Here is a 23,762-nt window from a genome sequence, read left to right as displayed (position 1 = left end):
TAGAGGAGGAGGGAACAAGTGGCAGGGGCGGTGACGAGGGCGGAACGGACTCATACTCCGAGCCTGAGTCAGCGCCGAACCTGGCAATCTTGTCCAGTTAATCCCGTAGAGAGTTTCTTCTGCTGTAAGGGCAACCCCGGAGGCCTGAGATCAAGGTCCTAGCAGGGGAGGATCCAAAGCGTGAACATTGGTAAGCGAATACAAATGAAGCTGACCTAGCAGGGGAGGATCCAAAGAGAAGAAACTCTGAGGGTCCGCCTGCTAGGTAGCTGACTATATACTGCTTGTCCGTAGCTGCCGCTGTCGGGCACAGAAGGCTTGGGCGGCGTCGCAGGCGAGGTCCCAGGGCGACCGTCGGGAGGGCGTTGACGGATCAGTGATTGTGCGGGCGAGATGGAGGGCCGGACCGGAGTCGGAACCGGAGTCGGACCGGAATCGGGCGCGTCTCCGGGCCGAAAGGGAGGTTCCCCTGACACATGCTTTGTCTACAGTGTTTGCAAGACCTGAAGCTGGTTTGGCTGTAAGCTGTCATTGATGGCTTTGGAATTAGCGCCAGATTCGGGCTGACAAGCTGGAGGCGAGCGAGGGTGAGAATTTGGTGGGGGAGTTGGACTAGAGGATGGTTGGGCTGTGACTGGGACTAGGGGACTGGTGAACTTGTATATATCTTGGATGGGCTTCATGGCTCTGACAGGGGGCTGAGGGGCGACATGCTCCTTTGAGGGTAGAGCTGACCCTCATCTGTCGTCAGAGTCGCCTGGTACCCACATATGGGACCGTATAGGCTTATTATTATTATTATTATTATTATTATTAACCTCAACCATAGATCTCACAGCACTATGAAACATCAAAGTAGTACTTATTTCAGAATGATTCAAAAATGTTAAAATTTCATTGAACAATCCAGAGAAATGGTAGTATTACATATTGCCCCACTTAGAATGTGTTCAAGAGATCAATTGTAGTGAAGTGACTTGTAACCAAAGGCCAGAAGAAAGGCATAGTATATATGTTGGTGGGAAAAAATGATGAATTCATGAGATTGAATCCCAAAACTTCTTCACTAAAACAGATATTAGATTGTGTGGCACATTTAAACAGGAACACCTACTCTCTGTTTCAGTGTCGACAACGACTTTCTTAAGCCGTGATTTGATGGAATCAAGGTGTGCATTCGACTCCCTAGTACCCACATGAAGGATTCCAGACCAGTGATTAATTGGCGGGTGTTCATCCAAAGTAGCCAAAAAAAGATGCTTTGAAGTAGCAAAATAGTTCATGACCTGCGTTTCCCCGCTTAGATCCCGAGAAACCATCGCACCTGCCTGATTGAGAGCGGCCCGCGAGTATGGGAGAACTTCTTCAAGGCCTGAGGTCAGCTCAGCAGAAAGCTCCCTCGCTGCTTCCAGCTTCTGATGACGTGTAGCCCGCCCATGCTTCAGCTCCTCTTTCCGTTTCTCCGTTGCAACTTTCTCGAGCCTCAGTGCTTCCGCCTCTCGCTCGGTCCGCGTGCGTACGTGGCGTCGAAACGATTGGATTGCCGACGACGGCTCCACCAGAGGAAGCAGGTCGGCCTCCTCGGCCTCCTCGGCCGGGTCGACGGTATCGGTATTGGGCGCCGCTGATTGGCTAGGTTCATTGTCACCCGAGTCATCGTCTGACTGCCAGTTCGTCGCGGCTTCTGCTCGCTTCGCTCTCTGCTTCCCCTTCTTCAGAGCGGATTTGTAGTCCTCAAAGGTGAATGGTGCATCATCAACATCTGTGCGGTTGACCTCCTTCCAACACCACCACGGCCCTGCAGTGACGATCACGATCACCGACTGCTGCAAGGCGAACCGGGGGTTGGAAAATAGACAGTGAACCTGGTAGTCGGCCTGTGTCACACCTTCCAACAAGATTTTGGACAAGTCTTTTACAAGTTGCCGAACGTCCTTGGCGTGTCTGGTGGGCAGGCGCTTGCTTTCTACAATCAGCGGCACAGCAGCCGATAGCAGACGAATCTGGCGAAAGGGCATGGATTTCCACGTGAATTTCTTGAGGAGTTTTTTGATAGGCTGCGCCGTGTCCCTAGAAGAGACGTGGCCATAGACCAAAGCGAAGTCCACCTCAACGCCAACAGCTTTTGATTCGGGGATTGTGGCCATACTAGTATCGCCATCGGAGGGCAGATTCCTGGAATGTTCCATTTCGTCGAGGGTTCTGTAGATACCATATTGAGGGATGACGATGAGTGGTAGGATAGAGTTGTCTTTGGTAGCGTAGACGATATCGAGCAGAATGGTTGTCCAAATGCCGTAGGTTGGGTTTTCCAGTCGACGACGATTATAAACGGTGCTGTAAGAGACTACAAGGCCCAAAACAACACTCAAGACCATGAATACGTCCTACCAGGTTGCTGATTAGTTCGAGATAATCGCTGGCGGAAAGCCCATACCTCGAGAGACATGGCTGAAAAGCGCTATAGAGCCCTCATGGTCCTACGTCGCCTTTATATCCTGGAAAATTATACACACGCGTCCACAATGTGACGGTCATGCAGGACAACTTGAAAAGGTCTCGCACTCACGCATCCACAATGGGAGTCATGATGGTTCGCTCTCACGCATACACAATGGGAGTCATGACGGTTCGCTACTCACGCACACACAATATCTGAGTCATGACGGTGATATTTAAACCACAATGGCTTACTATGTCACCCGTGACACACTCAAATCCAACCACCATCCCTTCTTATACCATGCCGTTCGTTCCTTTCTTTATTTGTATGGAGAACGAGGCCGAAAGTATCCCCCATAGGCGACAGACAGGAGTCTCTTCCAAGTCAGAGTATGGCTTTCCCCATGTACTCGCAGCGTGCCCAGGTCTCTTCAATCTCGAAGGCAAAACGAGGGCCACCTATATCCCACGCCACCGAATTGGGTGGCTGCTCAACTACGTGGAGATTCGTGCGGCGACGCCTGAGGACAAGTGGTGGGCGACTGGGCCGACAAAGTTGTTCCTGAAGAAGGTTATTCGGGAGTGTTGTGCAAAGCATGGCGTGCAGGCGTGAGTCATCTCTCCCGTGTGTGAGTTTGATTCAGTTGGTGAATACAGGACGGACATTGGAGTCCTCCCCCTCGGTGATATAGGGTATGACCTGAAGTGCCGTGACCTGCTCGGCCTCGTGTTCATCCACTTCGCCAACAACTTGACCAACGAAAGCCTTGCCGTTGCCGCAAACGAGGCGCTACTGGACGATTTGGCCGCCCTACTGCAGGTGCCTAAACAGGACGCGGTGTGGCTACTGCAGGACTCAGCTCTGTGATCGAATTTTGTGTGCTTGTACCTTTTTGTCCGAGTCGTGTGTATCGTGATAGAAGTTTCACTGGTTTACGATTTGTATAGCCCTCATGAGAGAGATCTCAGATAACCTGAACTTTTTTGTGGACGTGTTGACATCACTGGCGATCATGATCATGAGACCGCGATTGTGGACGCGTGATCGCAAGTGGGCGACGTGCTTTTGCTGATTCATGGCGAAGCCCTTTTGAATTCGGGGGGGTCATTGGGAGTCATTGGGAGTGTTGTCGGTTGTTCAGCTCCGTGTACCAGTCATTACCGGTTATCTCGTTGTGTGGCCGTGCCAGTGCATAAGTATAACTCGAAGGCATGAGTTGAGGAGCCTGAGTGCTGTACAAGCCAGAATGCCGATTTTCTTCCTTTCAAGGGTCACTGAGACTAAATGTCTCCAATACAAGGTGAGACAAGTATCGATTTTTCGTGAGCACTGGTATCGACTTCTGTACGCGGTCTAAACACAAGAACAAGAAAAGCAGATATACACCTATATACACAATCCATATCCTCCTTCCGAGTCTTCGTCGAAAGAAAGACATGTACGTTAATGCGCCGACCACTACAAACCCTTCAAATATCTTCAATATACTACACTGCTGAGCACAGATCAGTTCTTGCCTCTGGCAACAGAGAACAATACACACTGGATGCGTCGGTGGTATGGGTGATGGCGTTGACCTTGGATTCAATAGCACTGAGGTGCACATGCGACTCGTGTGTTCCTAGATCAAGGACCTTTGACCAGGAACCGATTCGGGGGACGGCCTGATTATCAAAAAATTCGATGTTCATGTTCCACTGAGAATACGCTGTCGGTGAGAATACACGGATCCTTGTACCACCAGAGCGCCATCCCGTCGCCGCGTTGTCCCCCCATTGGCAAGGCTGTAAGCCGTGACGCGCCGCAAGGTTGTCAATAAATGCCAACTTCTCGTCCGTGGAGTTTTCAAGTTCGCACCAGCGCCACCATCGTCCATACATAACGATTATGATCATCGAGTCTTGGAAGCCGGGCTGCGGGCTCGAGAGTAAGCCCTTGTTTGCGTGCCAGTTTATTCCCCACGCCGGGGCGGTCGCCACGTCAATGACGAAGAACTGGATGGCCTCGTTGGCGGCATGGTTGACTCTGGTTGGAGCACGGATGTTTTCGACAAGCACCAGTGGCATCGTTTCAGTCACTGGACGACACTGGCGAATCAGGACTCCCCAGTCCACAACTGTGTTGGTAACGTGGTTGTAGACCATGCCGAAATCTGCAACAGCGTCGCAAGCCTCCGAGTCCCCATTCGAGCTGATAGTGCTCCTGGCGTTGACGGCAAAATGGGGGTCTCGTTTTCTAGAGATACTGCCTTGGGGGACAACAAGTGTGTGGAAGCCTGAGCCACGGCCGTGACGATCCAAACTCGAAGCGTTAATACTGGTCGAGGCCGCACGCAAAACAGTAGTCCAAATCCCCAGTGCCGAGGTTTTCGACCAATGACGACGATTGAGATAACTTGAAATGGTTCTGTGGGTAACTACACGGCTGAGAACCGTGACGATGCCCAAGCTTCCAACTACGAGTAAGGATGTGCCGCCAGCCTGAGTAGACTCGGAGCTGCCCTATAGCAGAAACAGTGAGTGCCATGAAAGGATCTGCAATAAGCAAAACTGGTGCGTACTTCAAGGGACATGGCGATCTGTGAATGGATCTGTGAAGTTCCATGGCTTTCTGCCTTTTTATAAATCGAAGCCTGTGGCACCCAGTGACTCGCGTGTCCACACAATTGTCGACAATGTCACAATTGTCCACAATGCGTCCACAATGTGACAATCGCGGTCTCCGATTATTTCCATGAAATCCACTGCCATGCACTGCTAATCTCGCCTCCGAGTCGTGTTAGCGAAAAAAGACAAATAGTTAGCCACTGCATAGATACTCATTCACTGACATACGCACTGACAAGAGACAGTCAACTTTAGTCGTCAACTTCAAGTCGGTGGTGGTCGCAACAACTGCCGCAAATAATCATGTGCGTGTGCTTGTAAAAAGAGGTCTACTTGTGAGTCTTTCTGCTGCATCCTGCATTCACCGTGAGATAAAGCCTTTATTGTATCTTGCAATAATACTACTAAAATACTGTGCAACTTACCGTGACGTCGCTGTGTTAGGCAGACGTGATATCAGAGTTGCAAGAGGCTCAGGCTGGCGGCTCTGCCGTTCATCGAGGACAACAGATGGAGGAGCTTGTCGCTGATTTTGACTCCGACTCCGATATGAGCGTTCGGAAGAAGGAGAAGTCACAACGCCGCCGTGACGAGCGTGTATCAAAATATTATACACCAACAGACACCAACGCGTACGGAAGTAACGAAACATGAGCCCCCTATCCTGCGTACACTCTCAACAGCCCTCGCTCCACCGAGCACCGCATCTTAGTCGCACTAGCATAGTAGATTTTTTGTTTAGAAAAAACGACGATCACATAATCGTGTCACGCCCAAGACTGGAGAAGCGGCTTCAAGAATCACAACACGAGAATAGGGGAAAAAGCGCAACGGCAGCAAACACCGACTTCAAGATTGAACCGTGCCGAGACTGCAGATACGAGGATCCGGATTCGATCAAGGCGAAAAAAAACAACAGCTCTTTAAACGCGAGCGTCTTCCAACAACCAGACTGGACAATTATCTTCCGTCTTCAAAACCTTCGTGAGGGCATCAAGAAGCGTTTTGTCCTCCGCCCACGCCAGGCCCTCCGGTGTCATGTTGTTCGTGAAATGCACAAACGAGAACGCCAGCAAACTGTGTCCCGCGAGGTCCGTCCCGACATTTCCCACCGGGTCGATGGAGACATCGAAGCTGCTCTCCTCTCCGAATTTCGCACAACACCCCTCCACAAGGTCAAGCACATGGTTCCTTGTCGGCATCTCCTTCCAGTGCAAATCTTCCGGAGTGATGCGACGCAGCGCGCCGTCACTCACGAGCCACCCAAAACTATACCGCGGGACGAGCGCGGCTGGCTTTCTGTAGTTGGCGAGCCCAGGGGAGGTCCTACGCACATGGTCAAAGCCCAAACGGCGGGACTTGGAGGAAAGACTGCGCGGCTCAAGGCTGGTGGTCGTGTTCGCGGTATGCGGGGAGTTGCTTGGGTTCCATGGCCTGCAAATCTGATTGGAAACAGAAATCAAGCTTGTGGAGAAAAATGAACATCATAGAGGGAAAACAAGAAAAACCGCAACGCGACATCCTCATGGCAGGGTGACAGATGCATTGTCGCAACACGACTTCTGGCCGTGGCACCGGTCACGTGGGCGTGTCTCCACCTAAGGATCACTTTGTTTTCTGTCCGAGTATTCGCCAGTCCCACCAGGGTCACGTATTTGTAAAGTGAAAACTCGATGAGATTGATGGTGGGTATCTACACAAGTCTATTTTCTACTTGGTGAGACACGCAAGTATGGTATAAGGAAAGAAGAGAGAGAGAGATAAAAAAGAAACACGTTTCAGCAAGCAATCATCGTATCCGGCCAACTCTTGTCCCCACGCTCTGCGTCGCTGCTGCAGGTTCCAGCAAAACTCCATTCTCGACCGCAGCCCAGTTTATATCGCCCCAGGCCTCGTGCGTTCTCATTTCGTGCACAGAAAGCCGGTTATAATCGTTCAGCCTCAGCATCTACAAAATTAAGTCAACACACGTCTCTCTGCAAACGGACAACAGACCTGGTAAACAAACAAACTGTCGATTGTCGACACGAATGGTCGCTCCACATATCCGTCATCCATATCGACCGAAAGAGGGTCCGCATAATCTCCCCTCGGCGCATCGTAGGCGTAAGGAAGCATCCCTGTCAAGAAAAAATAATAGCACACTCCAAAAGCCCAATAATCGACACCATAGCTAACACGGGCCCCATGCGCCATGGCTTCGGGCGCAATGTACATCGGGGTGCCGCCCCACGACTCGCAAATGTGTGGATTGTCGGTGCAGGGCCAAAGAAGCGGGAAGTCATCTCCACCATGTTTCTTTGCCCATTCCCAGCTCTTCCCGCCTTGCAACGTCATATCGAAACGCGCGGCCACACCGAAGTCACTGATGATGAGTTGGCCATTGCTGTCGAGCAGCAGGTTGTTTGGTTTGATATCATGGTGCGCGATCCCAAGTTTGTGCAGTGCATTTATGCCGAGAAACTAGATGTGGGGTTTAGCGCGGCTTGCGCTGATAGTAGAAAGGCATACGAGTTGGGCAGAGTAAAACAACGCTATCGGACGAGCTAAGCCTTGGACTGGCACCCTTTCCCACATCGTATCCCCTGGAAGATAATTCTGGATAACGGGTTAAAAGTCCTTACAAATCAAAAAAAAAAGAGGAACAAACCATGACGATGATATACTCAGTATCATTCACGAAGCTCCCCAAAATATTCGTATATTTGCTGCCGTTCTTAGCCAAAGTAACTCTGCTCATCGTGCGAACTTCATCCGTGACCAGTTTGAATTTTTCACGAATAAGATTCTTCTTGATTCTCTTGACTGCGATACTTGCACCAGTGGAGGTATCTATACCCAATTCGACAGTCCCAAACCCGCCTTTGCCTAGGATTTTCTCGATTTTTATGTTTTTCGGATGGATTCGGATGGGAAGAACGTCGCAGAGAAAGAGCACGGCCCATGATGTCCAAAATGGCACAGGTGGTGGTGGTGGACGTGGGGGTGGTTTATCGATCGGAGCCCGAGCTGCTGCTGACGCGTCATATTGTGGACCGTGTGGTTCATTCGGAGTCCCTTGACGACGTGCTGCTCTGGACCGGATTTTGCGATAAGTTATGGTGATCGCTTTGAGGCTGACAGTCCAAATCCACGGAACGACTTTGGAGAGCATGAAATGTGTGAGAATCCGAAGCAAAACGAATGCCGTGAAGGTGAACTGCTTGAACAATGGGAGAAGTTGCTCAAATACTTGCAGCGCGGCCTTCGAGCCCAGAACTACGATATAGCGAAGGGCTTGCTGCAGCGCATTGATTGTGAATTGCCCGTCGACAATAAACTGAAGCGGTAAAGAGCAAGATGTATCCCAAGCTAATTGCAGATGAAGGGGCTTCAGACTTGATCCAGCAGCGAAAGCGGTAACGAAGACGCTGAAGACAAGAGCTGAGACGATATGCGGGGACATCCAGTCGTTTCTTGGGTTGGTGCCCTCGATGAAAGTCGGAGTGGCAAACCGGTCGAAAGCGTCAAAGACGGGGTCGGGAGGGGGTGGCGGGGGAAGAGGAGGGTTGATGAAGTTGATTGGAGCCGTGTAGACGACCAAATCACCGTGGTAGAGAATTAATCCAGTCTCGACAGGGCCAGAGACGTGCAGGATACTGCCTCTACTGTGGACAACGAGACCACGATGAGCGGTGTGGACCTCGAGGCTGTAGACAACAGTTGGAGCGAAGTGGTGAACCACGAATGAGGCAAGAGCTGAGATAATTGGGATGAAGAACATGAGAGTTCAAGTCAAGAAACGACAAAGTCACGCACGATGTCACAGTCGCATTAATGCGCGCCACCGATGTGAGACCACCGCGATCAACAACGACAAGAGGAAAATTGGGGACGTGCATGGTGGTTCGAAGAGAAGTTGTTTACCTCCATCAGGAAACGACGTCAACCGGTGATATCTATCAATGCCGGCATCAAAGTCTTCTCAAAATTCAATATTTTCGGTTCCCGTCTTTGTGGGTCAACAACTTTTACTCTTCAAACTACGTGAAATTGGGCTGATATACCAAGCACAAATGAAAGTTTCATAAGTTATAGAACAACTAAATCTCCTCGACACGAATGACACCAAAAGACATGAGAATCGTCCAAGAAATGTGGTCGGTGTAAAGAGTGGACCATGACGGGCGGTGATGTTGATGCCGGACGAGATGTTCCGTCGACCGATAAAACAGGCGACAAAGTGCGAGATGGTGGGTGCTGTTGGTGGGCGGCAACCTCGGAGTCGATCCTCGCCTTCAGCATACTCAAGCTTACTTTGCGCTTGTGGCGTGTTTCGGCGGTGAGGTTTTGGTCAAACAAGGTACGAGAAAGCGGCGCATTTGGATTGCCCAACCCTGCCCGGACCGAGGCTGCTCGACTCACAGGCCGTGAAGAGGATGGAATGCTTGGTGACATGGCGCGGTGAGTTCCTGCCAAACGCAACTGATCTTCGAGCGAGCTGATTTGTTTCCGCAAACTGTGTGATTTAGCTTCAGCATCGAATACAGAGTTTTCCAAAGCGCGGATTTGCGATTGCGCTGTTGACAGCTCTAAAGCATGTTGTTGTCGCATGGAGCTAATCAGTTCGTTGTCCAATGAAGGCGCTTCAGAAGGCAGTGATACAGCGTCACGAAGATGTTCAATTTCTTCGTCTTTTGCTGCAACTTCTGCTCGAAGAGACTCAATCTCGTTTTGTGCTTGCTCCAAGAAACGTTGCTCTTCTTCATGAGCACTATCTCGCTCCAAGATGCCCTGGGTCAGAGTGGAAATCTCATTTCGTTGCTCATCAGAAATGGAAGACAGTCGTTCCACCTCCTCCAAGCGACGGGCACTGTCTTGTCGATGGCTCGCGCGTTCTGCTTCTAGAGAGCGGATGCTGTCGCCAGCCAGATCCAATTCCTCCCGCAGTTCAGCGTAAGCCTTCTGCAGTTCCCCAGAATTGGCTTGAGCCATTGCCCGATCCTTGTCTCGCTCAGCCAAAACTTCCTTTAGTCGCTGCTCAACCTTCTCCTTCGCGTCCCGGATCTCGTCCACATCTCCTTCCAGTTGCCCAATGGTGGTGTCGCGACTACGAATTGTGTGCTGAAGCCCGTCAATCCGTTCTCCAAGTTCGAGCTTTGCGCCAGTCAACTCCACAATCTTGGGTCGCATTTCATCCAAAGATCGCATCAGTGTTGTTCCTTCCGCTTGAAGGTCTTTCTGTGTCTTCTCCGCCTCTTCTGCTCGACGATTGGCTGCTTTAAGCTCATTCTGAGTTGTTTGCAACTGGCGACTGCTGGCGACAAGATCTGATGTCGCTTGTTGAAGTTTTTCCGTCAATTGCGAAAGTGCTTGTTGCGCAGTTAGGTGTTCAGCTTGAAGAGCGGTCTTCTCTTGCGACAACGCGTTTCTTTCGTTTACTGCAGTCTCGAGTCGCCGTTGAACTGAACCGTGCTCTGCCTCCAACAGAGAATGCTTCGACTTCCATTCCTCGTCGGTCTCTCGGAGAGATTTGATAGTACTGTCAAATGTGTCTCGCTCTGTTTTGAGAGTCCCATGGGCCTATGTGTCCGTTAGATAACATTTCACGAAAAAAAGCGCTCGTTCACCTGTTTGAGCTTGGAAAGTTGGAATTCCAGTTCGTCGGCCCGATCTTGCGTATTTTTCAGAGACATTTCCGCACGCTCTAATCGGTCATCGTTCTGGATTTGTTCCCGCAACTCGGAAACTTTGCGCTGTTGTTTCTCTGCTTCCTTCTTGGCTTCGTTGAGAGATGCGTGTGTCAATTGAAGTTCCCGCTCCTACTTGAAAGGTAAGCGGCAGTTTGAATCCTGTCAAAAAACTAGTAGACGCACTTGCTCGCGGTATTTCTCCGAAATTTCCTTCTCTTTGGATTCAGACTGTTTGATCCTGACGGTCGCTTCATTCAGGTCGGTCCTAAGTCTCTGAACAGTAGTATCAAGATCTTTGGCCGTCTTGCGCTCTTCATCGAGAGCTGTTTCCGTTGCCCTTGCCCCTGTGACGGATTAAATATACTGATAAACCACAGCAAAAACTCACGGCTCTCGACTCCTTCGAGCCTTTCCAGCTCCGCCGTCAACGAGGCCTTCTCAGAAACTAGCAGCGAGATGGTCTGTTGCTGGTTTTGCTGCAATTCGTCATTAGCGGCTTCTAGCTGCTGAACGCGTCTTTGCAAATCCTGGGCCGTCGCTTGGGACTCGACGAGCTGGGCTTCTGCTTGTATTGCTTCTGTTTACGTTGTCGCACTGAAAGCAGACTGAGAGAGAGAAGACATACTGGGTTCGAATGGCCTCAAATGCCCAACATCCGCCTCCAATGCTTCAATCTTCGTCTGTAGCTTAGCAACCTCCTTCTCAAGTTCGGCTTCCTTCCCCGAATGAGACGGTGGGGGCGAAAGCACGCTGTGTCTCGAGGGACCACGTGGCGGGGGAGTTGCTGTCCGTAATGGTGGCGAAGGAACAGTTTGAGCTGGACTCGTTTGTGGTGGAGGGGTCGGGACTCTCGTTAAAGAGTCAATCCAAGACGTGTCCGGCTCGCCTTTCGACACGTCGAACCTATAAGCCATCACTACTTGCTATGGTCATAAATTCGTTATTAGGATCCACCTACACGTCTCCCAAGTCTCGTTTCTCTTCTTCCAAGGCTTCCGGCTCCGAAGGTGCTGGTGTAAATGACCGGGAAGGCGGGCTTGTTGGTGACGCTACACCCGCAGTTGCAGCCTTCTTCTGTTGGCGTTTTTTGAGCTGGAATAGTCGGTCTTTAGAAATTAATTCATGTCTCGGGTAGACGTCCCACCAAGGCTTTGGCACGCGCCGCCTTCGCCGCACGCTCCTCGTCGTCAGCCATGTCGTAGTTAGGATTGAGAGTAGTTGATCACTTCACGTGTTGGTGCTGACCCAGCGCAAAACTGAGAATATGGCAAATCCGCGAAGAAACGAATAAAATTGAAACAATATATATACGGAAGAGAGTTGGAGGCTATGAGCAGAGGGTTTAAGTACCAGAGCGCCGAGATATATGAACACCGCAACAAACAAGTAGTGTAAGGCTGCTGTCTGAAAGTAACGACCGACTCTTGGCGTCCATACCGGAGTATAGGCACAGGTGAGTATAAAGGAAGATACGAGGGGAAGGAGCCATTGCGATGCGAAAGAAGGAAGGGGAACCGAGACTTTTCGTATTCGAGATGTAGAAGGGTGGTAACGGTTATGCCCAGACCTGAAGTAGAGGATGAGAAGGTTTCTCAGTCAGGGAAGCTCAACAAACCTTGAGTGTGCTGTCCCAACTTCCCGTGCAAAGGGCCATGCCATCAATGCTTACGCCAAGACAGCTGACTCTGTTTTCGTGTCCAGTCAAGACACCAACACGCTCTCCTTTGAGGGTATCCCAGACGTTGCAAGTCCAATCGTCGTAACCGCCAAACAGGATGCGGCCAGAAATGGAGAATGCGACGGAAGTGATGCCGCAAAGAATGTTGTCGTGAGTGAAGGTATTCAATTCGCGATCTGCACGAATATCGAAGAGGCGGCAGGATGCATCATCAGAACCGGTAGCAAAGGCATCACCGTTAGGGAAGAATCTGAAAGATGTCAATGATTCATGGTCACAGGAATTTGGTTCACGACTGACTGTACGGCGTTGATGTCAGATTCGTGGCCAGTAAAGGTTTGTGTCGCCCGTCCGCTTCGGATGTCCCACAGCTTGGCTGTAGCATCGCAAGCACCGGAAACAAAAACATTCTGATTTGGTCCAAGGGATAAGCTTGTCAAGGATAGTCAGATTGATGGCAGGTGTCAGTGAAGGAGAACTGAGCGTACCTCATCACGTCCCCAGTGTGGTCGCTGAACTCGACGACGCGCACACCCGCTTCGATATCCCAAAGCATGCAGGTCATGTCACCAGAGCTTGTAACGATCTGTCTGTCGTTGATGAATCTGCAGCAACTCAAGTAGCCCGAGTGGGCGCTGAGTTCCCTAGCGCCTTTGACACCGTTACCGTCCTTGCTGTTGAGGTTGTAGATAGAGCAGATGTTGTCGAGACCACCACATGCAACAAAGTTGCCAGAGGGGGAGTAAGCACATGTCATCACCCAACTCGAACGGAGAGGAATTGCGTGGACTTTGTTGGTGGTGTAAGCGTCCCAAACAATGAGTTTTCCATCCTGAGAGGCGGAGACAAGATGACGGCGGTCAGCAGCCCAATGCATGGCATAGATTTTGGCGAGATGTCCCCTAAGCGCTCGTCGGGGCTTCATGACAATGCGAGGAAGAGGGTCAACTTCCGCGGCCATTGCACGTACTAAAAAGGGTCAGTATTGACCAGTGAACAGTAAGCAGGGGAACGAGGCAGCACATACAACTGGTATCAGCGGAGGACTCCTTCTTGGTGCGAATCTTCTCTTTCAGACTTTCCGCCTCCCGACGAGCGGCGGCAATTCTCTCTTGGATATCACCTTGGTTTTGCGACATAATGTACGAGGGAAAAGGTGGGAGAGGTGATTACTGAGAATGCGTAAATGTGGGGGTCTTGATTCTGGCTCAGGGCAAAAACGCACCAGCAATGAGGATGTGGGGCGAATAAAGGAGGGAGACTGTGCCGTTGAGCTCTGCAGGAACGACGGCGAGGGAGACGACGAGGAGAGAGCAACGCCCAGCTGGACAGTGGTGGGCACTGGGAAAGTGATGCTGCCTTGTCACCCGTCACATCCGTCACGCATCGAAGACTTGGTTGATGTTTGCATTGCACCCTATAATCGCTGCCACCTCAACTCCTCTATCACTGTCCCTGTATATCCTGCTATTTTCAGCGGTGGCTCATATTCTAATGCTTTCGTCCTTCTCCAAAACCTCGTCTTCCCAAAACGTGTCATGTGCCTGGACCCTGGAATCAGTCACATTCTCGGCAACGCTCTTCTCAACCTGCAAAGAAATTCCGCATTCATTCGCCATTATCAAATTATTTCGAGGCTTCAACTTACGTCCAATAACGCAGATAAACAACTTTCAACTTGCCAAGCTTTGTGCATTGCACATTGACAGCAAACACCAGTCAAGTAAGAACCTGGTATCAAGAACGCTTGAACCCATCGAGCACCTGCAAACTACAGCCACATCTTTTTGCTGTGTATCCTCCATTCTCTTCAGGCGGGCGAACTGTTGCTTGGGCTTCATTCTTTTGCCTCGTGGTTGTACTTCTCGTCTAACAACACCATATTCATTTCGCTCAAGCCCCATTCCCGCGAAGTCCCCGCTCCGAGGCTTCAACCCAGGCCACAGCAAATCGCTTCGCAACTATGCAGAGCAGGCGCCTTGTTCTCAATGACAAGGCTTTTGGTTGCTCATGCAAGGTTGAGTTTTGCCTGCCCGTGTTCAACGTAGCGCTGATGGGTTTGCTGTAGAAGACTTGTGGAAGGTTGATTGAGCCCTTAGGTAGTCCTTGAACATATCACATGATCCCTTGGATTCTACTCGGGTCCGTAGCTTTACTTCGCAATCAACTTGGACCACCGTTCGTTTGCAATCCTGCGCCCGCGGATCGAGGGAAAGGATCGACGCTCACCAGAAGAAGAATCGGCTACTCAAGATGTTTCAACCCAAAATAGTGCACGACTTTTTTTTGCTGTGCGTCAGTTTCAATTGCAAGTCGTCGTCGTTGTTTCTCTTTCTCCTAAATTGGTACATCACGCAAGTTCTCTCAGGATTCAACAGATTCCATGTGCACTCCCGGAGGTCAATGTTAATGTCTCTCTGATTCCCCTTGGTCGTACTCAAGCGAGCCGCAATACTAGGCACCACAATGTCGCACCACCTGGCCACATCAATCTGGTAATCATTTCACTCATAGCAGTTGGGGAAACGGTCTCTTAACCGTCTGCGCCGTAGCTTTCGTTGGCCTCTACGAATACCACAATTCCCAATTGGGATGGCTTTTAACGCCGAAGGCGCTTAAATTTTTCAGTGAGGCCTCGCGGTCGTTTGTACAGGCCACACAGGAATCATAATGCGATGCCCTTTATCATCGAACAGGGTTCAGTTGCGCATTCGCAGCTAGATCTCGGTTCCCAAGAATTCAAACTTTCGTAATCAACTTGTTTCCCTCATCCGCCCTTGACTCGAACGTCTACAGCATCAGCCACGCGCCGTCTCTGCAAGTCATTATTGACCTTCCAATACACTCTTTTCGTTGTTTCCATCGAGTCGCGGTATCAAACCATGACTCTTACAGAAGTTCAAAGCAGCGCCCGTCTCTGCATCAAGCTCCAAAAATCAGGGGCTATTATTGTTCTGTGCGTAGGACACCCGGGCCATCGTCCAGCGCCGTCAGTCGGAGGCGTATTCTTCCGTGTCCTTATCCGTCCTCCAAGGTCTAAGAACCGGGAAGTCTACATCGCTTGTAGAATTGTCAGAACTTACCGTTCCCACAGCTCTTTGTCAAGGAAACCTTGAGTTGTACCTGATGACGCATGTTATCTTTTCAAACAACGCCTGGGGCCCATCGTTCTTACTTCCGCCTGCGTCATTTCTCTCGATACATTTCTTTCAAGACGCTCAATCTTTGCAATTCAGGTGAATGTCAACGGCAATGTCTATAAGGACATTCAACACCGCCTGTCCGGGCTGTCTTTTACACACCCTTCGCCAACGGAACTCTAAATCCATAATTGAATGCGAATCACAACCCTTACTTCCGTTTCTCTTTTGGGATGAAACCCACGATATCCGTCTCCAAATTGGCGTTCTTGGACGATAATGCCTCGTCCGCAGACGTGAATCGGCATTTACCTTGCTTGGCGGGAGTAATGGCTGCTGTTTGGGCGCTTCACCTGCTTGGATTCTACTGCACCAACGGGAGTATCTAGCCCCGGGGTGGCTGCTGTTTTTTTTGCCAGGTATAAAGGGGTGAACACTCTGGGTGTTGTGTTGACTCACCGTCCTATATTTTCTACTCATGGCCGATTCCGACAGTAAGTAGAACTCGTACGTTGCTGGTCATGATCCACAATAATGGCAGGAAAACATCCTCGCACAGAACTCAACAACTATGCTCAGCGCCGCAGCATCACGGTGCAATACATTGATCAGTCCAATGGACTTCAGCATCAAGAAACCTGGACATGCACAGTTTATCGTGAGTTGGAAGCAATTTTCGTGGAATAGCTGAATATTTGAGGTGTTAGTCAACGGCCTGGCCTATGGAAGCGGGACAGCAAGAAAACGAGGAGCAGCTGCAGACAACGCAGCAGCCCAGACTCTCAGTCTCATTGCCGATGGGTACTGAGATAGCGATATACTAGTACATCAAGCTCGCTACTCAAATAACTTGTTGGATCCCATAACTACTTGTGTCTTCACTCTTTATATTACAAGCCTACTGCGTACTTTGTCAACTTTGTGTTATCTAGTATCAGTTTGCAATCCTCATAATCAGTCTTTCTTCAGTTCGTTCCCAATCATGATCACGTGCATCACAGGGTCCTTTTTGACAACTTTCACTCATGCTTAGACGATTCGAGGACTTTGAATCTCTCCTTCCGTCGTCTTATCCTCAACTTCTGACGATTTCAAGCTATTGAACACGAATGGCGGAAGGAGATCTGACCGAAACAACGTTAACTTGACTGTTTCCTTTCGTTTTCAGTTGTGTTTCCACCGATTTTCTCTTCAAAGTGCCCTTTAGGCTTCTTCGCTGCAACAGAACGCAAGATGTTCTATTAACTGTAGAGACGTGAAGCCATTAAACAGATCGCTGCATCCCTCTTGTGCTTATTCAAGCATTTCATGTATTCGCTCCACTCAAGGTGCTGTCGCCCAGTTTTCCAGTCCCCAAGCATGATTGAGCCAACGACAGGGGACAGGCGTGATCGATTTCAGACTCCGGACGCGCATCTTTCCGGTCGGCGCCAAAGCCCTCCAAAAAACGACCTCAGCAAATAGCAAGCGCTCGTATCATCATTCATGTCTGCCATCGTTGGTAAGTATAATGTGCCACCACTCCTTGCTCTTGCTGACGTCTTGACAACGGTGACTTTCTAAAAGACCCAATCTGAAGGGCACACCGGCAGCAAACCAGCAAAACTCTGTTTGTTTGTTTGTTGTCGGTGTCGGAGCCGAAGGCCCTTGCGGTGCTGAATCGTAAGCACCCATACTTATTTTTTATTCTCTGAATCGCATTGTCTATGCCCGTCTGAGAACATGGTATCAGTGATCTCGCCGCATCTTCTGCATCATCTCGCCTCCATAGTGACCCAACCTCGCCGTGTTCTTGATGTTTCTCCATCAAAGTATAACAGTCGACTTCTCACCACCAGCCTATTTCCCCCCTTAATTTGCTACTCTCCGTCAGAGCCTCGAGTGCGATGCAAGCTTACTTCGCTGGGATGTCCCGTCTTCGCACGTGGATTTTGGAAGTCGGGATTTATGTCGGCTTGGACAACCAAAAGACATTAACGGGGCAAAAGAGGGTCGGTCGCGTGTCAGAGCAGCTTCTTGAGACCCGTTTTACTCGGCGCAAGCCCTCTTCCCTCTCACGTCAATTGCTCAAAACATCATAGATGGGCGGCTGGTCAACTATGGATCCAATACTGTGACGCGAAACCGAATCGCTATCTCCCGCCGTTAAAGCCGGTCCTCAGCAAGCCAGCGGACGATACCTCCGTTGGACCGATTAGCTTGTCTTTCGGCTCGTGCTCCGTTCAATGGGATGTGATTTGACTTGTAGAACTTATTGCAAACCATTCAACTCCAACTAGACCCGTTCAGGTGAATTTCCTTGATAGAGCCCGGTCTGTACTCACCATGACGTTGCGTTTGACCGTTCTTGGCACCGTTTACAGGCACATCCCTGCTACCAACGCCTGATAGGTTAGAATCATGCCGCTACACAATGAAAATGGACATCCTCGTGTCGTTCCCGCTCCCTATCATAACAAGACCGGACTTTCTCGATAAGTATCGACTCAGTTTGGTCTGGAACTCGAATCTGGGATTACACGTAAGAGTGGAATGAGGCACGTCTGTCGAGATCGTCCGTTGTGGCTGAATCAGGTTCAGACGGAGTGCATAAATATGCGATGCTCCCGTTGAGCAACCCCCTCAACCCATTGGCACCCAACCTCCTTCGCCCACCTCATTTTCAAGCCACCTTTTGTCATCAATGAGTACTAGCAAGTAGCTGTGGCTCCCCGTGTTCGATGATTAATCCGCTTGAGCAGACTATGCAACCAAGCTTCACAATTGTAACCTCCGCTACCTCCCTTATGCTTCGGCGGACGACTGACACGCAGTAGGGCTCCAAGGGAAAACACCTAGCCAAGCCGATGCGCTCAGCTGGGAAGAATCCTTCACTGGTCCGTCAAATCAGAGACTTTGGACAATGAAGTGCAAGAGTAAGGCGTCTTTTGTCCTATAGTTTCTTACACTGTTCCTCTTCTCAGTCGACGGAGTAACCCGAGGTGAATACATTGTCTGTTGTTTCTCCTTTGTCCTCATTTCGCCCCAAGGCATCGGAACTGCGTCAAATAAGTCAGATGCGAAGGAAATTGCAGCAAAGCAAGCATGCGAAGCACTCCAGGTTCCAATTTAATATGTTCAGATGTCGTTGTAATAATCGTTCTGGGTTTTTCATGATACATACTGCTTCAGGTCGTTCTTTCTAATGGCCCCTGTTGACTCTCAGAAATGTGGCATTCGATCGGCTCCACTACCAGCCCATAAAACGATTTCCAGCGCTTAACTTGAGCGCTCCGGTTTGTGTTGTCTGATGTTCAATGGTGAAAAACACGCGGCCTTTACAACTTCCTGGGAGCACCCGCATCGGTGAAGGCAGATTTCCGCCAGATCGTCTTTGTTCTCCATTTTTTGCCAGATCAGGCAGTTCGGAAGCTAGTTGCCGGCTTACGACACTATTCTGAAGCTTGACGTTGACCTCGACGACATCGTTGATCTGTGGACCTTGAGTGGGTCCGTGGCTGCAGCTTTCTCTGTTGGGCCACTCACAAGCGAGCTAGAAGAAAAACGTCAACTCTGCTTGAATAGGAAAAGACTTACCAGATAAAATGCAAAGGTCCCCGCTACAATACGCTATGGCTGCTGCTGCTGGTAAGCCGCGTTTTTTTTCAATGTTGGTGCGGAGAGAACTATAAATTTCAACAAAATTAACAGGTGTCGGTGTCGCAGTATATACTTTTTTACCACTTATCCAAGCGCAAAACGCGAAGTACTTGAGTATTACAAGCATTTCTGTGGGCTTTGTCTAATGAGAGCCTTAGTAAACGTGGCTCAACACCACTTCCAGACGAGAACAATTTGAAGGTCCCCCAACAGCCAGTCGGGTCGGAATCCGATTCCACAGGAAGCTCAAATAAGGGAAAGTGATAACTGGAGTTGTTTTTGTCTGAGCACGCGAATCGGGCACCGTTCCGACCTTGCGAGTGCCATTTTGCGGGTGTAGGTCAGGCAACGACACAGCAAGCGCTCATGTGTAAATTTACTTATCGACATCCATACTTCTGGCTCCTGTAGTCCCCTTTGCCTGATTTGCCTCATCTGCCCTCCGTTCCCAAATCTGAACGGAAGAAGTCATCAGCTTAGCATGGTGGAGTAAGAGACGATGGATGGGTCTACCTGTAACACTGTCTCGCCGAGAAATATCATTTCTTTGCGGGCTTCTTCGACAATGAGATCTTGGATCATGAACCATTTCTCGTTGTCCCCGCCGCCTCCAGCTGCTCTGAGGTGGGCCTTCCAGACCGTATTCTCCTTGTCCCGGGTTGTCCCAGCTACCGATTCGTGGGTCACACTGGCAATGAGGTCGTACAACGTGGACTCGCCCGACGGGGGTGCATCGACATCTGATAGAGGCAACGCAGGGTTAAGTTTAGCGGGAAGCCAGCGCCCGAGAGAGAGATCCACTTACAGTCTCTGAAGTCCAGGCCACGCAACGGGAAGTTGACAATCGTCGGGTTCTTTTCTTCGACGAACTGATTTTTGGTAAAACGCTTGAAATGAAGAATGATATACGGCGGCAGACGCTGGCACTTGTATCGTCGCAGCTGGCCCGCAGATTCCTAGCAAAGACGTCAGCCCCATTCCAGGGCAAAGTGCCAACCCACTTGTGTCGTCTTTCCGTCATATTTGGCCAGCACGGCATGGATGTTGACCTGTGGAATGATATTTTTCTCGACGGAGTCCTGAAAGAGCGGTGGTGGCGGCAGGTCGACGGCAAGAAAGAGGAACGGCGATACGGTGGATTTGATTTCTAGAAAGCCATGAGTCTTTGACCATCCATCCTCCGTGTGTGAACTCGCCTCGAGAGATGTCAAACCGCGGCCGTTCATTGGAAGTAGCGTCAGATCGCGTTAACACCTGTTGATTTTCCACACGGAGCTCTCCTTGGAAGGTCGAGAATATGATACCTGGACGTAAATTAGGCATGGACCAGTCGGAACCAGACCATGAACGTAACTGGAGTTTCTCCGTTTACTACCTCCACTGTCTTTGTGTAGACGGTTGAGGAGCCAGCCCAGAAATTCGACAGGATCGCCTTGTTGTTCAAGGCTGAATTTTCCAACGCTGGCTCGATTGACTTCTTGCAAGAATTCGTGAGGACTGACTTGACTTTTGAACAGCCTTGGATTCCACAACTTTTTGGCTAAACCAGCAAAGCGTTTCAATAGCTCACTCTCTTTGGCCCGGAAATCGGAGAGAAGCAAGTGGTCCCTTAGTGGCGGGACGTGCAGAAGGAGGTGAATGATTACATTCATGTGGTCATTGCGTTTTATATTGTTCAGACCCACGTAGCCCGGGAGATAGGCGTTGCCTTTCAAATCGTACGAAGGTTTCGCCAGATGAGCAGAAGAAGACATGCTCGCTATAGACGCGCGTGTAAATGTTGGGGCAAGGACAAAGGCGATGTCGTCAAGCGAAGGGTCAGAGACACCATATCCATCAGGCAAGACAAACACCTAGGGCGACGCATGAGTGGAAAAGACGCGTCAAAATAAAAGATTTGTCTGCCTTTGCCGTCTGAAGATTCATGAAGACGTGATGGTCATCGTGGATCGAATGTGAATACGCGTAAGAGTTGCGACCCCGTCCTTGGAAGTACTTGCCACAAACGAGGCAACCGTAGATGTTGATGTCCGTGGTAGAAACTGAACAGACTTTTTCGAAGTCGAAGTCGAGCACTGCACGGTTTATCTGTTAACGTTGGCATGAGTAGCGAATCAACTCAAAAATCTCGGGAAAGTCCACACCGTATCAAGATATTGGTCAGCTGCTCGGCCCGTTGTTGCCTGCTGCGGCATTTCCTCCTCTTGCTCTTCGTACTCCTGCTCTTCATCTTCGACCCTTGAGCGTTTTGAAGGCCTTTCGTTGTCATCTGGCGCTAAGCGCGTTGTCGACATGAGGAACCAATTGTCACGATGTGTGACTCAATGTTTCGAGCCCTCCGCCACCATGTCCCAATTCGGCGGCCCTCTTTCGCGTCTTCAGCATTAGCAGCTGCTGCCCAAGTGCATCCACGTGCCGACATAGACCCAGCGCTCCGCAACTTGTTGCGCGACGTTGATATCTCATTAGGAAGCAAGAAGCGGACCTCCCGTGGCCCGCAACCTTTGCTGAAAAAAGAACTGGTTGAAGTCCCTGGTCAAATCTCTGACGTTTTGGAGTCCGCCATCGTCGACTCAAATGAAATAGAGTCTTTCGAGGACGAGCCTACAATGGGCCGAAAATCCCCGGCGGCAGAGTTTGGAGAGTATGGGTTGGGAGCTGCCGTCTTGCCATTCGAACTTCAAAAATCAATTGATTTAATCATCTCTGGTGCCTATATTCTCCGTGAAATAGCTCCTCTTTTTTTTGCTAAGTTGAGCTACAGAGAGTGACAAGAAACAACTACACAATGACGCAGAACGGCTATTCCACGACACTAACAGCGAATTCGCACAAGGGGGCTGGGAAGCAGCGTATGACATCCAGTACAGAACAAAAAATCAAGTTCATGAACATGCTGAACGAGATGGATCGGCATTTGCTTCAGTCGCACTTCCTGCTCATTTCTCCGTTATCACCGCAGTGTTGGCCCATCTAAAGCGCCGGCTTGAACCAGAATGGCGCGTTGAACGTATCATCGACTGGGGAGCCGCTACTGGAAGTGGTTTATGGTTAGCAACAATGATTATTTTGTCCCAGGACTGTCTAACAGTCGTTCTCTTACTAGGAGCAGTGCCTATGCCTTCCAGGAACCTCACACACCAAGCTCCCAACGAGATGTAGTCAATCGCACGATCTCTAATACCACCTTACGACAGTACATTGGCATTGACAAGAGGGAAGGACTAGTCACCGTGGGCAAACGTTTGTTGCGAGGTAAGCAATTTTATCTCGACACTTCAGAGATGATGAAATAGTTCTAATCAGGCTGTTCTAGATGTTGATACTGGGCCACTACGAGTATCTTGGCGCAAGGCTCTTCGCGACGACGACATAGTTCCCCGGTCAGAAGGGCACTACACGGTCGCTTTGTCGGCTTTCATGCTAACATCGCTTCCCACAAATGTTGCCAGAAAGGCACTGATCAAAGAAATGTGGTCAAGTGGAGCGCACGTCCTGGTAAATCATGCAATGTCAAAACAACGTCACTGAAAGCCACGATGAGGTTATTATAGATCACAATACCAAGGAGGGTTTTGAAGCCATCGCTCAAGCTAGGGATTATGTCCTGACCTCTGGCGACAAGGAATTCAATGATCCCGAAATGGATGGCTGGGATATTCGTGGCTCACATGTCGTTGCTCCGGTGAGTTTCTACGCCGGTATCGGGCAGTTGCATCTATCTAATCATCTCGTTGTTGTTGTAGTGTCCTCATGATCGCCCCTGTCCATTATACTACCCTGGCGACATTAAACTCGTCTGCGGGTTCTCTCAGCGCTTACAACGGCCCTCCTTTGTACGCCGCACGAAGCATTCTGGCAAAGGTCATGAAGACATGGGGTATTCATATGTCGTTCTGCGGCGCGGTCACCGACCTGCCAACCCTGACACACATTTCGGACGTGTGGGGCGGGTCGGGCAATCGGCGCTCGGCCGAGAGCAACCTCCAATCAAGGAGCTCTTCCTTCATGACGAGACGGAGCCTGTACCGCTCGAGGAGGAAAAACAAGATTCGATGAGCCTTGAGATTGCAGATGGGCAACCATCAACTCCAGCAGCGATGGATGCTGCGTTGCGGCTAGAAGCTTATCATTGGCCACGACTCATATTCCCTCCCCTCAAGAAAAGTGGCCATCACATCCTCGACGCGTGTGCGCCTCACGGTTGGTTTCCATGAACTCTATCGACCATGGTGATCTTGATACCTTGTTAGGCAAAGTCATACGGATGACGATCCCCAAGTCTCAAGGCAAACAGCCGTTCTACGACGCGCGCAAATCTGAATGGGGGGACCTCTTCCCTCACCCGCCCAAGAATCCTGCACAGGAGCGATACCAACCACTGCGTGTTAACGGAAAGGCCAGGCCCATTCGCCACCCAGATATCGGCAAAAGAGGCGGCAAGCCAGCCCAAAAGGGCGTTAGTTATGGCGCGTTGGCAGAAGACTTGAAAGCTGCCCGCAAACAGAGTAAAAGGGACCGACTTGCTCGTAAGCAGCAATGGGAGCAAGAGTAAGATCACAAACACAATCGCTTTCGAACCAC

At 50.2% G+C, this 23,762-nt stretch overlaps 8 protein-coding genes across 8 annotated transcripts; 2 read left to right on the top strand and 6 right to left on the bottom strand.

Moving 5' to 3' along the window:
- Positions 1-1,037: 1,037 nt before the first annotated feature.
- On the bottom strand, positions 1,038-2,449 carry MIND_00524000 (uncharacterized protein; the record flags this gene model as incomplete). Its single annotated transcript, XM_037362027.1, has 3 exons — positions 1,038-1,066; positions 1,115-2,387; positions 2,438-2,449. The coding sequence occupies 3 exons, from the start codon at positions 2,447-2,449 to the stop codon at positions 1,038-1,040; spliced, it is 1,314 nt and encodes a 437-aa protein (XP_037222319.1).
- Positions 2,450-2,743: 294 nt separating this feature from the next.
- MIND_00523900 (uncharacterized protein) lies at positions 2,744-3,310 on the top strand (the record flags this gene model as incomplete). Its single annotated transcript, XM_037362026.1, has 3 exons — positions 2,744-2,748; positions 2,803-3,051; positions 3,100-3,310. 3 exons carry the CDS (start codon positions 2,744-2,746, stop codon positions 3,308-3,310), a joined length of 465 nt encoding a protein of 154 aa, XP_037222318.1.
- Positions 3,311-3,930: 620 nt separating this feature from the next.
- On the bottom strand, positions 3,931-5,015 carry MIND_00523800 (uncharacterized protein; the record flags this gene model as incomplete). Its single annotated transcript, XM_037362025.1, has 3 exons — positions 3,931-3,938; positions 3,987-4,944; positions 5,004-5,015. The coding sequence occupies 3 exons, from the start codon at positions 5,013-5,015 to the stop codon at positions 3,931-3,933; spliced, it is 978 nt and encodes a 325-aa protein (XP_037222317.1).
- A 1,823-nt stretch (positions 5,016-6,838) lies between these two features.
- On the bottom strand, positions 6,839-8,812 carry MIND_00523700 (cAMP-dependent protein kinase catalytic subunit alpha; the record flags this gene model as incomplete). The annotated part of the gene is made up of 4 exons (XM_037362024.1): positions 6,839-6,997; positions 7,045-7,512; positions 7,561-7,647; positions 7,700-8,812. 4 exons carry the CDS (start codon positions 8,810-8,812, stop codon positions 6,839-6,841), a joined length of 1,827 nt encoding a protein of 608 aa, XP_037222316.1.
- A 308-nt stretch (positions 8,813-9,120) lies between these two features.
- MIND_00523600 (uncharacterized protein) lies at positions 9,121-11,925 on the bottom strand (the record flags this gene model as incomplete). The annotated part of the gene is made up of 7 exons (XM_037362023.1): positions 11,866-11,925; positions 11,680-11,813; positions 11,347-11,624; positions 11,110-11,298; positions 10,905-11,065; positions 10,659-10,850; positions 9,121-10,611 (listed from the first exon to the last, which is right to left on the bottom strand). The coding sequence occupies exons 1-7, from the start codon at positions 11,914-11,916 to the stop codon at positions 9,121-9,123; spliced, it is 2,496 nt and encodes an 831-aa protein (XP_037222315.1). The 5' UTR covers positions 11,917-11,925.
- Positions 11,926-12,276: 351 nt separating this feature from the next.
- On the bottom strand, positions 12,277-13,538 carry MIND_00523500 (Guanine nucleotide binding protein beta subunit 2; the record flags this gene model as incomplete). Its single annotated transcript, XM_037362022.1, has 5 exons — positions 12,277-12,288; positions 12,337-12,649; positions 12,700-12,831; positions 12,888-13,368; positions 13,427-13,538. 5 exons carry the CDS (start codon positions 13,536-13,538, stop codon positions 12,277-12,279), a joined length of 1,050 nt encoding a protein of 349 aa, XP_037222314.1.
- Positions 13,539-19,554: 6,016 nt separating this feature from the next.
- Positions 19,555-21,472, bottom strand: MIND_00523400 (putative mRNA-splicing protein ubp10; the record flags this gene model as incomplete). The annotated part of the gene is made up of 8 exons (XM_037362021.1): positions 19,555-19,632; positions 19,692-19,918; positions 19,984-20,134; positions 20,180-20,325; positions 20,375-20,482; positions 20,533-21,031; positions 21,084-21,266; positions 21,323-21,472. 8 exons carry the CDS (start codon positions 21,470-21,472, stop codon positions 19,555-19,557), a joined length of 1,542 nt encoding a protein of 513 aa, XP_037222313.1.
- An 18-nt stretch (positions 21,473-21,490) lies between these two features.
- MIND_00523300 (3-methyl-2-oxobutanoate hydroxymethyltransferase) lies at positions 21,491-23,733 on the top strand (the record flags this gene model as incomplete). Its single annotated transcript, XM_037362020.1, has 7 exons — positions 21,491-21,887; positions 21,943-22,228; positions 22,285-22,433; positions 22,495-22,676; positions 22,723-22,863; positions 22,925-23,381; positions 23,432-23,733. 7 exons carry the CDS (start codon positions 21,491-21,493, stop codon positions 23,731-23,733), a joined length of 1,914 nt encoding a protein of 637 aa, XP_037222312.1.
- Positions 23,734-23,762: the final 29 nt, after the last annotated feature.

This window comes from Mycena indigotica (genome assembly GCF_014461135.1).
Source record: "Mycena indigotica strain 171206Taipei chromosome Unknown Mind.scaff0004, whole genome shotgun sequence".
Lineage (NCBI taxonomy): Eukaryota > Fungi > Basidiomycota > Agaricomycetes > Agaricales > Mycenaceae > Mycena > Mycena indigotica.
Note: the sequence above shows the minus strand (reverse complement) of the source record. Positions and strands in the feature narration are given on the sequence as shown.